The sequence below is a fragment of the Schistocerca nitens genome, chromosome 6, assembly GCF_023898315.1.
Source record: "Schistocerca nitens isolate TAMUIC-IGC-003100 chromosome 6, iqSchNite1.1, whole genome shotgun sequence".
NCBI classification, from domain to species: Eukaryota; Metazoa; Arthropoda; class Insecta; order Orthoptera; family Acrididae; genus Schistocerca; species Schistocerca nitens.
In genome coordinates, this window is record NC_064619.1 from 73,223,579 (window position 1) to 73,237,612 (window position 14,034).

Sequence of the window (14,034 nt, forward strand, 5' to 3'; positions counted from 1 at the left end):
TCCTAAAATTTCTTAAATTATTTAATGACTGTTTTTGGTTAGACGCCCTCTAGCATCTAAATGTAAAACTGTATAATTGTTCTTGGTCATTATCTTCAAAACTTCGGCTGTCACTTTTTTATTTTTTTAGTAAGATTTGACAATGAGCAAACCACCTGATTATAGTCTTGTCACCTCAGATTCTTTTGGTTATTAGTCTTGGTTTCCTGATTGGTCTTCTTATGTGTAGTAGAATGCTTTTATTAATAATTACTCTTGTAATTTTTCAGCTGTTTGTTTTAGTTTGAGTCTGCAGTGATATTTTTTAAAGAATCAGCTAGGCTTTTTAATTATGAAAATATTTGACCTTGTATGATCTAGTGAATTTAAGCACCAGCTTTTATCTTATTAGTGAGGGATGTTGTTTCCTTAGGGACAACTTTTTCCAATGAAATAAAAAAAAATATTTGGCTGTTAATTTAGCATAACCAAATAGTTAATTTAATCCTGTATTTGTATAGTTGTTTATTTTGTTATTTTTCTTCCTTAGCATCTCTCAGCCAAGTATAATGTTCTCATACAAAGCGCAAGTTGATGACAACATGGAAGATGATACAGTTTCGCTTCCTCATCAGCAATCTTTCTCATCGTTGAAGACTGACTCAGATTATATATACCAGGTAAGCGAAAGTATAAGTCCGTAAAGGCTAGTATGTGCAGTCTAGTATAGAAGACTGTTCACTAAAATTATTAGGGATGATGCAGATTGCAAACAAAATGCACTACATTAAATTGTATAGGTGATGGACATGAACTCTTTTACAAAGAAAGTAGCTTTAGACTGAAAATACATATACACCAGTGGAAGAATTGGTGGCTGGGTGAGCAAGTTAGGAAGATATGCCCTCCACCTTCCTTGCATCCTTCCTCACCCAAGTTATTGCCCCAGTCTTCAATCTGCAGATATTGTCACTTAAGCTGAGCTGGATCATGTACCTTTCCAGATAAACACTTTTTTAAATAGAGGAACTTAGAACAAGAAAAGCATACCCCCATTAGAATAACTTTTTAATGGTATTAAAAATCAATGGTAATACTTTATTCAGAGAGAAATTATCTTATACATGCAGAAAGTCCACATCAAATACAGTTTTTGACTTTATCTGTCTGGCATTCTTTACGTTGAACATAAAGATTGTGAACACACAATGTAACTTTTGTTTTATGTATTTCACTTCTGAATGTTTTTCCCAGGTGGTTCAAAGGTATTATTGACAACAGAATAAACTGATGATGATTGTCTGCAAGAGAAAAAATATCAAGGGCAGAAATACACAGTTGCCTCTAAAGAAATAGTGTGCAGTTTCAGCTAAATAATAAAACTGAAGCGTGAAAATCCTTTATAATTTATGCAAATTTCAAACATATGAGGTCTGTTTTGAAAATTCTAGAATTTTTCCATAAATTTTTCTACTCTTATCTTTTACTTATTGTGCATGGTCTCCTTCGAAATACTCTCCTCCATGATTGATACACTGCTTCAGACACCGTTTCCACTTCCGGAAGCAGTCCTGGTACGCGTCTTGCTGAATCGCATGAAGCGCCGTCTGCGAATTTTCTTTTGTCGTCTGTCAGTGCAAATCTTCGTCCTTACTATGGGGTTTTAAATTTTGGAAAGAAAAAAAGTCTGGAGAGTACAGAGGAGGAGGTAGCATAGTGATTTTATTTTTTTGTGCATTATTCATGCACCAACAGGGATGAATGTGTGGGTGCATTATCATGTTGCAAGTGTCATGAATTGTCTCGCCACATTTCAGACCATTTCCTTCTCAAATTTCCTCACGGACATTGCAACTTGTCCCAGTAGTAACATGGATTAAAAGTTTGTCGCTGTGTCATGAATTCATGGTTATGAACTAATCCTTCAAAGTTAAAGAAAACTTATTAGAATGGCTTCGACATTTTATCTGACCTGATGATCTTTTTTTGGTCTTGGAGAACCTTTCCCATCCGATTGTGAAGACTGAACCTTGGTCTCGACATCATCTATTGGCCCACATCTCATCACCAGTTATGATTCTCGTAAGGAACATCTCATTCTCATTTGTGCTATTAAAAGCTCTTCACAGATTGCGTGGCGAATGTCTTTCTGGTCTTGACTCATGAGCTGTGGGTTGAACTTGTCATCAACACAATGCATTCGAAGATGCTGTGTCAGGATTTCATGCTATGACCCAACTGAAATGTTTCATTCTTCTGAAATCTCTTGGACAGTCAGTGTTAAATTGGTATACACAATTTCATTGGCGTTCCTGGCATGAGCATCGTCAGTAGACATCACAGGGAGTCCTGAATAAGTATCATCTTGACTTCTGTCCGGCCATGTGATGTACATATACAGACAAACAAATGATGATAATTTCAGAGAAACTGAATGATTTATTAAAGGGAAAGATCTTTACCACATTGGTCCACCTCTGACTCTTAGGCAAGTAGTTATTCAGCTTGATATTGATTGATGGTGTTGTTGGATGTCCTGCAGAGGGATATTGTGCCAAATTCTGTCAGATTGGTGCATTAGATTGTCAAAATCCTGAGCTGATTGGAGGGCCCTACCCATAATGCTCCAGATGTTTCCAATTGGGGAGAGATCTGGCAACTTTGCTGACCGAGCTAGGGCTTGGCAATCACAAAAACAAGCAGTAGAAATTCTTGCCATGTACAGGCAGGCATTACCTTGCTGAAATGTAAGCCCAAGAAGGCTTGCCACCAGGGGAAAGAAAACAAGGCATAGAGTATCGACGATTTACTGCTGTGCTGTAAGGGTGCCACAGATGGCAACCTGCAGTGTCTTTGTATGAAATGAAATGAAATGAAATGAAATGGCACCCCAGACCATCACTCCTGGTTGTCAGACCATATGGCAGGTGACAGTGAGCTTGGTATCCCACCACTGTCCATCTCCATACAAGTCTTTGCGGGTCTAATCAGGACTCATGTCTGAAGACAATTCAATTCCAGTGAATGAGATTCCAGGCTGAAGCCCTGTCTGGAGATTCCCCGGACAGAGGTGGGGTACCATCCTGACTGTCACTCACTATATGGCCCAACAATCAACGGTGACGGTCTGGGGTACCATTTCTTTCCATACCAGGACCTCTTTGGTTGTCATCCACGACACCCTTACAGCACAGCAGTATGTTGTTGATATTCTACACACAATTTTGTTGCCCTTCATGGCAAGCCATCCTTGGCTTATATTTCAGCAAGATAACACCCGCCTGAACACAGTGAGATTTTCTATTGCTTGTTTTCCTGCTTGCCAAATCCTACCTTGACTATCAAATATACCATATCTCTCCCCAATTGAGAATGTTTGGAGCAGTTCAAAATTTTGATGATCTAACACATCAGTGACAGAATTTGGCACAATATCCCTCAGGACGACATCCAACAACTCCATCAATGAATGCCAAGCCTAATAACTGCTCACATAAGGGCCAGAAGTCGACAAATGTGTTGTTGAATTGTTCAGTTTGTGAAGCTCTTTCTCTTGAATAAATCATCCAGTGTCTCTGAAATTGTAGTAGTTTGTTTGTCTGTAAATGTACATCACATCTACCGATTTTCATCCCATTTGGATAACTTCTTTGTGCTGCATCACTGTCTTTTTAAGTTTTAGGGAAAGGGTAGAGATTTTTACCCACAATAAAGATGACCTGTTGAGTTGCAACCAGACTCAATGAAAAGGCTGTTTTGCATTTAGCTTCCGACCAAAGCTTTTTTCCCCTCCAGAAACACACACACACACACACACACACACACACACACACACACACACACACACACACACACAAACAAACAAACAAACAAACGCTAGCACACTTGACCTCTACCTCTGGCAACCCAGACCGGAATACAACTGTCACATTGAATGAAAGGAGCAGTCTGGAGTGGGGTGAATGGAGGATAGCAGTGTATGGATGGGAGGAGAGATGAGTACTGTTTGGTGGAAATTATATGGAGGCGTGACAAGGCTGCCATGCGCAGAATCAAGAGGCTGTGTGGCAGGTAGGTAGGGGGAGGCATATGGGGGGGAGGGGAAAATGAGATGAGCAGGAAAGGGGAAAGGTGTGTTGGCAGAGGCTGCCACAAAAAGAGGGTGAGTGAGTGTGAATAGAGAGGAGGTGATAGGACAGAGGGGGTGAAGCTGTTGAGTGGAGGGAGTGGTGACAGTAAGTTGCCAGAGGTAGAGACTGGGATAATATCAGGAACAGAGAAGGATAATTCCCATTTGTGCAGTCTAGGTTACCTGGTGGTGGAGGGGAGGATCCAGATTGCCCAAGTTGTGAAGCAGTCCTTGAAATCAAGCATATTATGTTCAGCTGCATGTTGATCCACAGGGTGGTCTACCATGCTCTTGACCAAAGTTTGGCAGCAGTTGTTTGTCCTGGAGGATGTCTGGTTGGTAGTCATTATAATATAGAAAGCTGTGCAATGATTGCAGCAGAGCTGGTGTACGACATGGCTGCTTTAAAGAAGGCACGGCTTCTGGTGGCATAAGATAGTCCTGTGATAGAACTGAAATAGTTTCAGAGAAATAGTTAGTAGTAGTTCTCTGATTCTCTCCTCCATGGACCCCCCTCCACTTTCCACTCAGAGATTTATGAAGGAAAGACTGATGATCTTAATATACCACTGGGAGTGAAAATACTACTGTCACTTTTATCATCAGCAGCATGATCAGCACTCTGAATGGGTGCATTGGACAGTTATTTCACAGGTATATGATTCCTGTGGGGAGGGATTAGAATTGGAAGTGACATAGTGATGGACTGAGATGTTGTGGAGCTTGAGCGGGTGACAGACCACCACTTTCACAGGGGGTGGGAATGATGTCTGGTAGGATTTCCCTCATTTCAGGCCATGATGATCGATAATCAAAGCCCTGACAAAGGATGTGGTATAGTTGTCCCAGTCCATTCTGGTACTGGGTGACTAAGGGAGCACTCTATTGTAGCTGATTTCAGGGGATAGTGGAAAGATTCGGGTGGTTGTCACTGTCCAGGAAGGATGCACACTTGGTTGAGGAGGACCAGAGTTGAGGTAATGGAGGAGTGAGGACATGGTGTCTTGGGCCTGAGTCCAGATCATAAAGGTATCATCAGTGAACTTGAACCAGACCATGGCTTTAGGGTTTTTAGAGGCAAGAAAGGTTTCCTATAGATGGCTCATAAGGAGGTTGGCATAGGACGGCACCATGTGGTTGCCCGTGGCTGTGCCAGAGCACGGTGACAAGAACTTCCCTAGCCCTAGTCCACAAAAAACAGATCTCCTGTTCCACTCCCCCCCCCCCCCCTCCTCCAATTGTCCCACCATGCCCAAGAAGCAGCTACAAAGGAATGGCCACTTCATCATTCAGTACAACCGTGGACTGGAAAGACTGCACCACATCCTTTGTCAGGGCTTTGATTACCTATTATAATGCCCAGAAAAGAGGGACATGCTACCTAAGATCCTTCTCACATGCCCCCCCCCCCACTCCCCCAAATGGTGGTCTGTCACCCACCCGACCTCCACAACACCCTAATCCATCCCTCACCACTCCCATTCAAAGCCCCTTGCTGCAGAGAACATATCCCTGTGGAAGATCCAGGTGTCATTCCGGCCCAATCCACTGACCCAGCACTTCCTATTCCAGTCCTGTCCAAGGGTTATCGTTCCCCACCATCAGAGGCTGGGCCACCTGTGAAAGCAGCTATGTCATATACCAATTATGCTGCAGCCGTTTCACAGTTTTCTACATCAGTATGACTACCAACCATTTGTCCACCAGGGTGAATGGCCACTGCCAGATTGTGGCAAAGATCCTGATAGACACCCTGTGGCACAACATGCAGCTGAACATGACATGTTTGATTTCAGTTGCTGCTTCACAGCCCGGGCCATCCAGACCCTCTCCTCCACCACCATCTTATCTGAACTTACAACACATTCTCTGCTCTCTGAATTATCATGCTCTCAATATATGGTAACCTGCTGTCCCCACACCCTCCACCCAACAGCTTCCACCCTCTCTGCCTTATCACCACCTCCCTCTTTATGTCCCCTCACCCTCACTATGGACTACCTTCTGCCAATATACCCACCTGTCTTTCCCCTTCCTGGTACTCTCATCCCCTTCACTGCTCCCATTCCCCCACCCCCCCCCCCTCCTCACACCACCCCCTACCTCCGTGCCCCACAGTCTCCTAATGTTGCACCAGCAGTCTTGTCATGCCTTCATCTGGTCCTTGCAGTCTCCACCACACAGTGCTCTCCCCCCATCTCCACCCCCACCCCCATGCCCTCCTATCCATGCCCTTCTATCCCTCTCCATTTCCTGTCACACACCTGATTGTTCCTTTCATTCAACATGACATTTGCATTCATGTCCAAGCTGCCCTAGGTGCCAGTTGTGAGGGGTGTGTGTGTGTGTGTGTGTGTGTGTGTGTGTGTGTGTGTGTGTGTGTTTCCTCTCTTTTCTGAAGAGGGCTTAAGCTGAAAGCTAAATGTGCTAAATGTGTAACTCTCTCTCTCTCTCTCTCTCTCTCTCTCTCTCTCTCTCTCTCTCCTTTTTGTAACAATGTGTGAAAAATAGGGTGGAGTAAATGGTGAAAGAAAAAAGATCCTCTTGGAATAACTGTTCATTAGTCTTTTCACTGGTTTGTTGCTGTTTTCTGTCTCTTGTAGTGTGATAATATTTTCAACTCAAATGTGTAACTGCTAAACTCAAATCTGTTTTGCATATCCTAGTCTTTGTTTGACTTCTTTTTTTTCCCCCCTCATATCAGTCCCTGCAGCACAAAGTAGTTAATAATTCCTCAATGTCATAGATTTCCTTTCTTCCAGTTTTCTGTAGACTTCTTTTCTGTTCTATTCTTGCTATTACCTCTTCATTCTGTACTTTATTCATCTATTTAATTTTTAACATTTCGCAAGAGTATCCCATTTTCAATGCTTCCAGTTTGCCCTACTTCCATTACTCCCATTTGGTTTTTTAGATGCAGCAGGCTACTTATCTGTTTGTTGTCTAATGTGACACATCTTAAGATTGTGAAATCATATGATGTTAAGAAATTTCCAGAGGCCTATAAGCTGACTGAGGTAGGTGACACAGTGGTAAGACACCAGACTTGTATTCAGGAGGGCAGCAGCTCAAATATCAATCCAGCCATTCAGATTTAGGTTTTCCATGGTTTCCTTAAATTGCTTTGGACAACTGCGAAGCAGGTTCATTTGAAAAAAGGGCACAGGCAATTTTCATCTGTATCCTCCCCAGTCTGAACTTGTTTCGTATCTAACGTCGTCATCATGAATAGGACATTAAACTCTTTATCTTCCTTGTGGACCACCAAATGTAAGAAACTATCCCAATTTTCCTTGTTTGTTTGTTCCATTACTAAAGTGCAAGTTAGAATGGCTTCTCAGGTACCTTCTCCTGTTCTGGGTGCAAACTGATAATCATCCACTCTCTCTTCTATTTTTTTTCTTTCCTGTGTATTTCTTTAATTATAGTCATTCTGTGAATCATTGGTTGCCCAATATTCACATTTGTTCAATTTTGATAGAAATTTTTATTATTAACAAAAATCTTAGCTGTCTAAAGTCTCGTCTTTTATAAAAAATTGTTATAGATAGCATGCTGAGGGTTAATCTACCTACACCATCCATATAGCAGTTAAATCAGTAAGCAGTTTTCTCAGTGTTGAAGTGATGATAAAAGTGACAGTAGTATTTTCACTCCCAGTGATATTAAGATCATCAGTCTTTCTTTCATAAATCTCTGGGTGCAAAGTGGAGGGGGTTCCATGGAGGAGAGAATCAGAGAACTACTACTAACTATGCAGGTGCTTCAAAGGAAGGCATCACCTATAAACAAATCCACTATACAGCCATGGGCACCCACAAGGCACCATCCTAAGCCAAGCTATTCATGAGACGTAAAGAGGAATCCTCCCTAGCAACTCAGAATCCCAGATCTCTCACCTGTTTAAGATTCATTGTTGACACCCTATTGACATTCCTCCAAAACCTCCACACTTTCTCCCCCATTTGCTTCACATGGCCCAGCTCAACGAGCCACTTTGCTCAGTGTCTGCCTCCTCATCACAGATAGCTCCATCAGCATGTCTCTCACATCAAACCCTCCAATCACCAACAATACCTCCATTTAGACATCTGCCACCCATTCCATACCTAGAAGCACCTTCCATACAGCCTAACCACTTTTCGTCATTGCATCTGTAGAGACTAGCAGTCTCTCTTCAGTTATGCTGAAGGTCTGCCTAAGGCCTTTGTGGGCTGATGTTTGAGATTCAGGAATTTCATAAAAAAGCAGAACCTGAAAGTAAATAGTTCGATGCATGTCATCAAGTGGAAATATATAAGGTACTATTGCAGACTATGTAACACAGCACAGAAACAGCATGTACTGGCTATAACATCTCATTTCAAAAGTTACTGTCCATATATTATGCTCTGTGATGTTCCCCGATCATTTACCTTGCCAAATCTCACATACCTATGTGATGATAGCACCTTCCTACATCGTAGATCACAAAAGTCAACAGCTTTGGATTTTGGCAGAATAATAGTAACACAACACTTGTAGAACAAGTAATTGAAACAAGTTTTTCATGCCCATCAACTTTAAATTTCAAAACATTGCTTACGTATACCCGAGAGCTTCAGAGAAAACCACAAAGAGCAAAATTCATGCATCAACAACATGCTTTCCCTACAACTAAAAAGGCACCCAGTACACCAGATGTCATAGGGAATGCTTTGTGGCTATTTGTTAACCACAGTAATAGTGAACCTCTACCATCATCTGAGAAGTATGCCTACTGTTTCACTCACAAAGTGTTACTGCTGAGATACTGCAGTCACATAGATCAAATCTCACCACAAATCGGTAAAATGATAAATGATGACCCTTACTTCACGTGGTCAAAAACTTAACCACAAGTCTATAAAGGATTAAAAGTTTTATAGAGGCATGCTCCTGAATACTACGATGAAGTAACTGCCGTACATTAAAGCCTGACTCATTTTGTGTGTGTGTGTGTGTGTGTGTGTGTGTGTGTGTGTGTGTGTGTGTGTGTGTCTTCTTTTTTACAAAGAAGAAAATTCACAAATTTGTTTTAATAAAACATCACTGTTTTGAGATGATCAAGATTGAGACATAGTCATAATTGCTGTCACAGTTCTGAAGTTGGCAGAGCCACATTTCTTAACCAGGTAAGATGTTGAATAAAAAATGGAAATCTCAGTGGGAATAACAGTAATAAAATTGGTAAAGACTGCTACTCTCCACATAGAGGAAGCATTCACTAACACAGGCACATTTAAAAGAAGACTAAACTGTTGGACACAGTCCTCTTTCAGTCCTTAAATCTCAAGAGGACTGTGTTAAATAGCTTAGTCTAGTTTTAAAAGTGCCTGTCTGCTCAGAATACCTGCTCTACTTGGTGATCTTTCTTGATTCATATTGTTGTTAATATGTTGATATCCATCTTAACATACCTCACATAAAATTTTTAATATTTCTTAGCCCAGTTTCAAAATTGTGCAGAAATCATTACGTAATGTACCCTAAGAGAATTGGCCTTTATAAAGCAGCAAAGCAAAAATCGTTTTAGGTAAAGTGGAATAATGGTAACCGTTACAATGGAAAAAAAGTGTGGTTTGACTCCATGATCGTTACTACTTAAATATATTTATCAAATGCTATAGTGTCTAATATACCCTTCCAATAATCAAATATTTAAAAAGAAACTTACTGAAATACAAACTACTACCGAGAAAAGTAACATACTGTATTCTGGTCCAGGGCTAGATTCCTCTAGTACAAGTCAACTAATGCAGGACAGTTATCCAGCATATCTATTCAAATATGCAAAACACTGCAGGCCAAAACAGAAATAGACCTTTAGCACTCTTCTCTTACCTTCTGACTTAGTGCAGTTAAAAGTAAACTGTGAAGTAATCAACCATGTGTACTGTCTAAGTTCACTGTCTGTTTCTCAAAGTGGAAGTAATTAATAATTCTGTAAAAATATGTATTTATCTTTTGACTTGTTCGTCATTTCATTCAGGGATGCAGGTGAAAATCTATCCCATCAGCAGGCTGCAAAACACACCTTACTTCTTGTGGGCTTTCAGGGTTGTTTTCATTTACCTTAACTATTAGTGGCTGTAAATGTATGTGTCTTTGTTTTTATTTTTTAATTAAGACTGTGTACGATAATTTTCCTTTCACAGAATAACAGTGTATATGACAGCACCCAGTTTGACAATGGGACAACTCCGGTAAACCCATTGTATGCAGCTTCACTGCAGAGTCCTGACAGCATAACTGGTTACAGCATTGACAGTGCTCAGTCTCTAGAAACTGGTGGTTACCAGTCAAACTATACCGTCCAACAGAAGTAAATTCTGGATGCAGAACATTTTTCTACTGACGAGTTGGCTTACTTTTACAGGTTATTCTTCATCAGACTGATGATAATGTGTGCCGAACTGAAATTTTGCATCCAAGCTCGGGAATTGTTTGCTCGTTTACCAAACACTACATTCCTACTGCAACAGCTGGTGATCTCACTGTTTCTAAGGAGGCAGCTGTCAGTGATTGAACTACTAATTAATGTGTGATGTGATGTGAAAACTCTTTACTATAATGATTGAAATGGATTTTGCTCCTGAGGTTTAAACACCATCTACTGTTGTACAGTGTACTGAAGTTCAGTAGCTACTGTGTTTTGCAGTTTGACTCATATTGTTTAAAGTTTTTTGTACTGTCGTTTATAAATAATTTCTAGATCTAGAAATTGAATACATAATTGACAGTTAGTCAGATGTGATAGCCTAGTCAGAAAAAACTAAAGTGTAGTTGAAAAGGATATTTCATTTATTATGCTAAACTTATAGGAGAGCTATCACTTGCATGTAAATGCAGGAGAATATTTTCTCTTAGTTGTTATTTATTTTAAAACTTGTATTGAATTTCCATTTTAACACACCACTACTGTGATTTATAAATGTGTTATAAAAAAGGCTGATCAGCAGTAGTGGAACTATTGCTCAGACAGACTCATTATAAACAGAAGATTGTGAACTGCCAACCAAATTATAGCATGTGTGCACGAGATGAAAAAGGAACAAAGGTGTTTTGTAAAAGAGGCAATGTAAAATAACAAATGAAACCCAAATATCCAATCAGAAACCAAAAGGTATGTGGAATGAAACCCAGATTGGAACAAATGTAACCTGTGTGCACTGTTTTCGGTAGTTAATTGCTTCTTGACTTAATGCTCAAATGTGTGTCACCCTTTCCTGTTTGTGTTCTCACCCAATCTGCCCATACTTCTTTCCTATTGGTCAGCTCCTGAAAGAGGTGTTTCAGGATTCTTGATAGTTTCGTTGAGCTGTATAAAAGTTCCACTATTACTGATTTTTCCTTTAGGTGTCACCTAACTTTACATTTGTAGTGTTCAGTTTTGATACTATGCTTCAGATTGTGTGGTGTTTAGGATGAAAGATTTCTTTAGGCCATTCTCTCTAAATGAAAAAATTACTTTAGTGCTACACTGAAGACTTGATTCCTTCTAGAATCTTCTTTGTGTTTTTTGAACTTCTCAAGTAGCATTGTATTCTGCATTAATTTTGTTTCACAAGTTTATTTGGCTGTGGATTCTCACAATTAAGAACGTATGTTTACATATCAGAAAGGAACATGTAACTTCAGCAGTCTGTTGTTTTTAAAACTGTGCATCAAAGTAGATACATAATTTTTTGAAACATTAACTGTAGTAGTACTGCGTTGAATGGTAGAAACCAGACCCCATGTATTTGGTTTACTTGTTTGCTTAGTTTTCCATGTATCTCGGTGACGTTACCCCATATGTGTTCTTGAGTCCAGTGATTTTCAAAGTTGGTTTCTGTTACAGTAAACAGCTTCTTACTACTTCAAGTAATTTCGTGAAGTTTGCTTATAATGATAGTGTTAGAACCAATTGTAGAAATTATTTGTTTGTGACTAAGTTTTTCTTTGTCCTTGATCAATAACCTAAGAAAACACAAGCCGTGTGAACCTCCAGGGATGAGAGAAATTTGAATCTTTTGTTTTAAATATATCTTAAAAACAGCACCTAAAGAAAAGTATGCCTCTTCCTGTATCCACGTACCATCTGCTACTTACATTAGTGTGTCCTTGTGACCGGCTCTCCTTTTCCTATGTAGTGTTTATTTACAATGTTCCCATTTTGTTTTTTGTTTGTGATATTAATGTGCAATCAATGAGATTAGATAAATGTATATGTTTTTGCATTGTTACTCCATTTTAAATAGGAAATTTGTAAGAAAATTTTATATTTTCATGTTGTGTTTGTGAAAATAATTTTTCAATATATTTATTTGTACTTGTGTAGTATGCATGTAACTAATTACAACCAAAGTAATCAGCCAGTCACTTTTAAGAAAAAAGGAATTGTTAAGATGACTTTTTAGACGCTGTGCATCAGTACTTGATAAAGTGCAGTTTGAGCCTGTCATTTGAAAAATCAGATCTGTGGCTCATGAAATAAAATTTATAAATATCATTGTACTTAATTGTACTGAAGTTTGATACGAACTGTTTTGTTACAAATGAACTCATTTTAGTTTCCTATTAAATATTAAGAAACACATACATTCATTTTTATCTTAGTTTCCTTAATGTTGATTCAACCATTTAAAAATTAATCATTGCTACTCCAATGCAGGTTGTCCACATTTTTCCAGTAAACAAATGCTGAAGCACTAATACTTTTACCATTAATAAGACAATGAAACCTAACAAAAAATAAATTTATCTATCAGACTTGGAAGGTCAAAGTAAAGAGAAATTTGTGACTGTTTCTTGGTTTCAAAGATTAAATTATTATTATTGACATGTAATTAATTTGATATTCAAATTTAATGGGTAAATGAGGAGAGGTGAATTTGGTAGATTCAGAGTGTGCTCACTTTCTTCCCCAACTAGTAATAATTCTGTTTTTCTTAATTCTAAACTATATGCAAGATGTGAAGGAGAACATTGATTCTTTTTTATATGCATGTGGTATCTAATGCATGTATCATCTAATAATTTGAATTATGAAGTATGAGCTACAGTCGGAGAGGGGAAAGGGAAAGCTAAAGACTAAGAAGTAAAAACTAATAGTGGATATGAAGAAATGCTACAATAAGAGGGCAATATGTTAACAGAGGTTGAAGACTGAGTATTCAAGTCAACTCTGCAAACAAATTCTACTTCCATGTCCAAGAATACAGAAGTCGCTTGGCTCCTGGGCAATGGATGATGTACAGTAGATGAGCAGTATGCAGCTAACTGAAGGTAGTGAAAGGCAATTCTCTTGCACCTTTAAATAACAAGAGCAAACACCTTTAAATAACAAGAGCAAATGAGCATACACAAACCTACTGTTTCAAGGATGTAGGTGGATCAGCAACTTACTTTTGCTCAAGATGGCACGAGTTGAGAAGGCTAGGGTAGACTGACTTCCGTAGTCCAGAAAGGCAGTCTGTCTAATCGAAGAAAACCATAAGTAAAAATTACCCTGTCAACAGTAAAAAAAATTCCAAGGTAACATGTCCCATTAAAATAGCCTCAGATGAACAGGTAGATCTTTCTGGAAAACAAAATTTGGCATGTATAAGGACAATGAATATCAGTACATGGAACATCCAGGGGATTGCCTCTAAAACTGAGAAAACATTTCATGAAGTAATGAAATATGACATGGATGTAGTAGCCCTAAATGAAACAAAGAAAAAGGGCAAATGTATGAAAGAACGGAATGGTTATATATTCACAGTGGGGTCCCTAAAGAGGAGAGAGTCACAAGTGGGGTCTCTGTAGTTGTTATGAAAAAATACAAGAAAGATACAAAACCCTGGAACCAAATTAGTCGTGGAATTCTTCAGGTGCAGATAGAATTAAGGAGCCACTCAGTTGTGATCATGGCTGTGTAT

The 14,034-nt window shown here is 39.3% G+C and overlaps 1 protein-coding gene across 2 annotated transcripts in view; it reads left to right on the forward strand.

Annotated features, from left to right (window-relative positions):
* LOC126262457 (transmembrane protein adipocyte-associated 1 homolog) overlaps positions 1 to 12,707 on the forward strand; it is a 133,842-nt gene extending 121,135 nt beyond the window's left edge. Inside the window, exons 8-9 of one of the 2 annotated variants that reach the window (XM_049959113.1) lie at positions 530 to 659; positions 10,506 to 12,707. In XM_049959113.1, coding sequence (XP_049815070.1) covers positions 530 to 659; positions 10,506 to 10,655 — 280 coding nt within the window. In that variant the 3' untranslated portion in view covers positions 10,656 to 12,707. Of the gene's footprint in view, positions 1 to 529; positions 660 to 10,284 lie in introns of both variants that reach the window. The other variant, XM_049959112.1, reaches the window with a different exon arrangement.
* Positions 12,708 to 14,034: the final 1,327 nt, after the last annotated feature.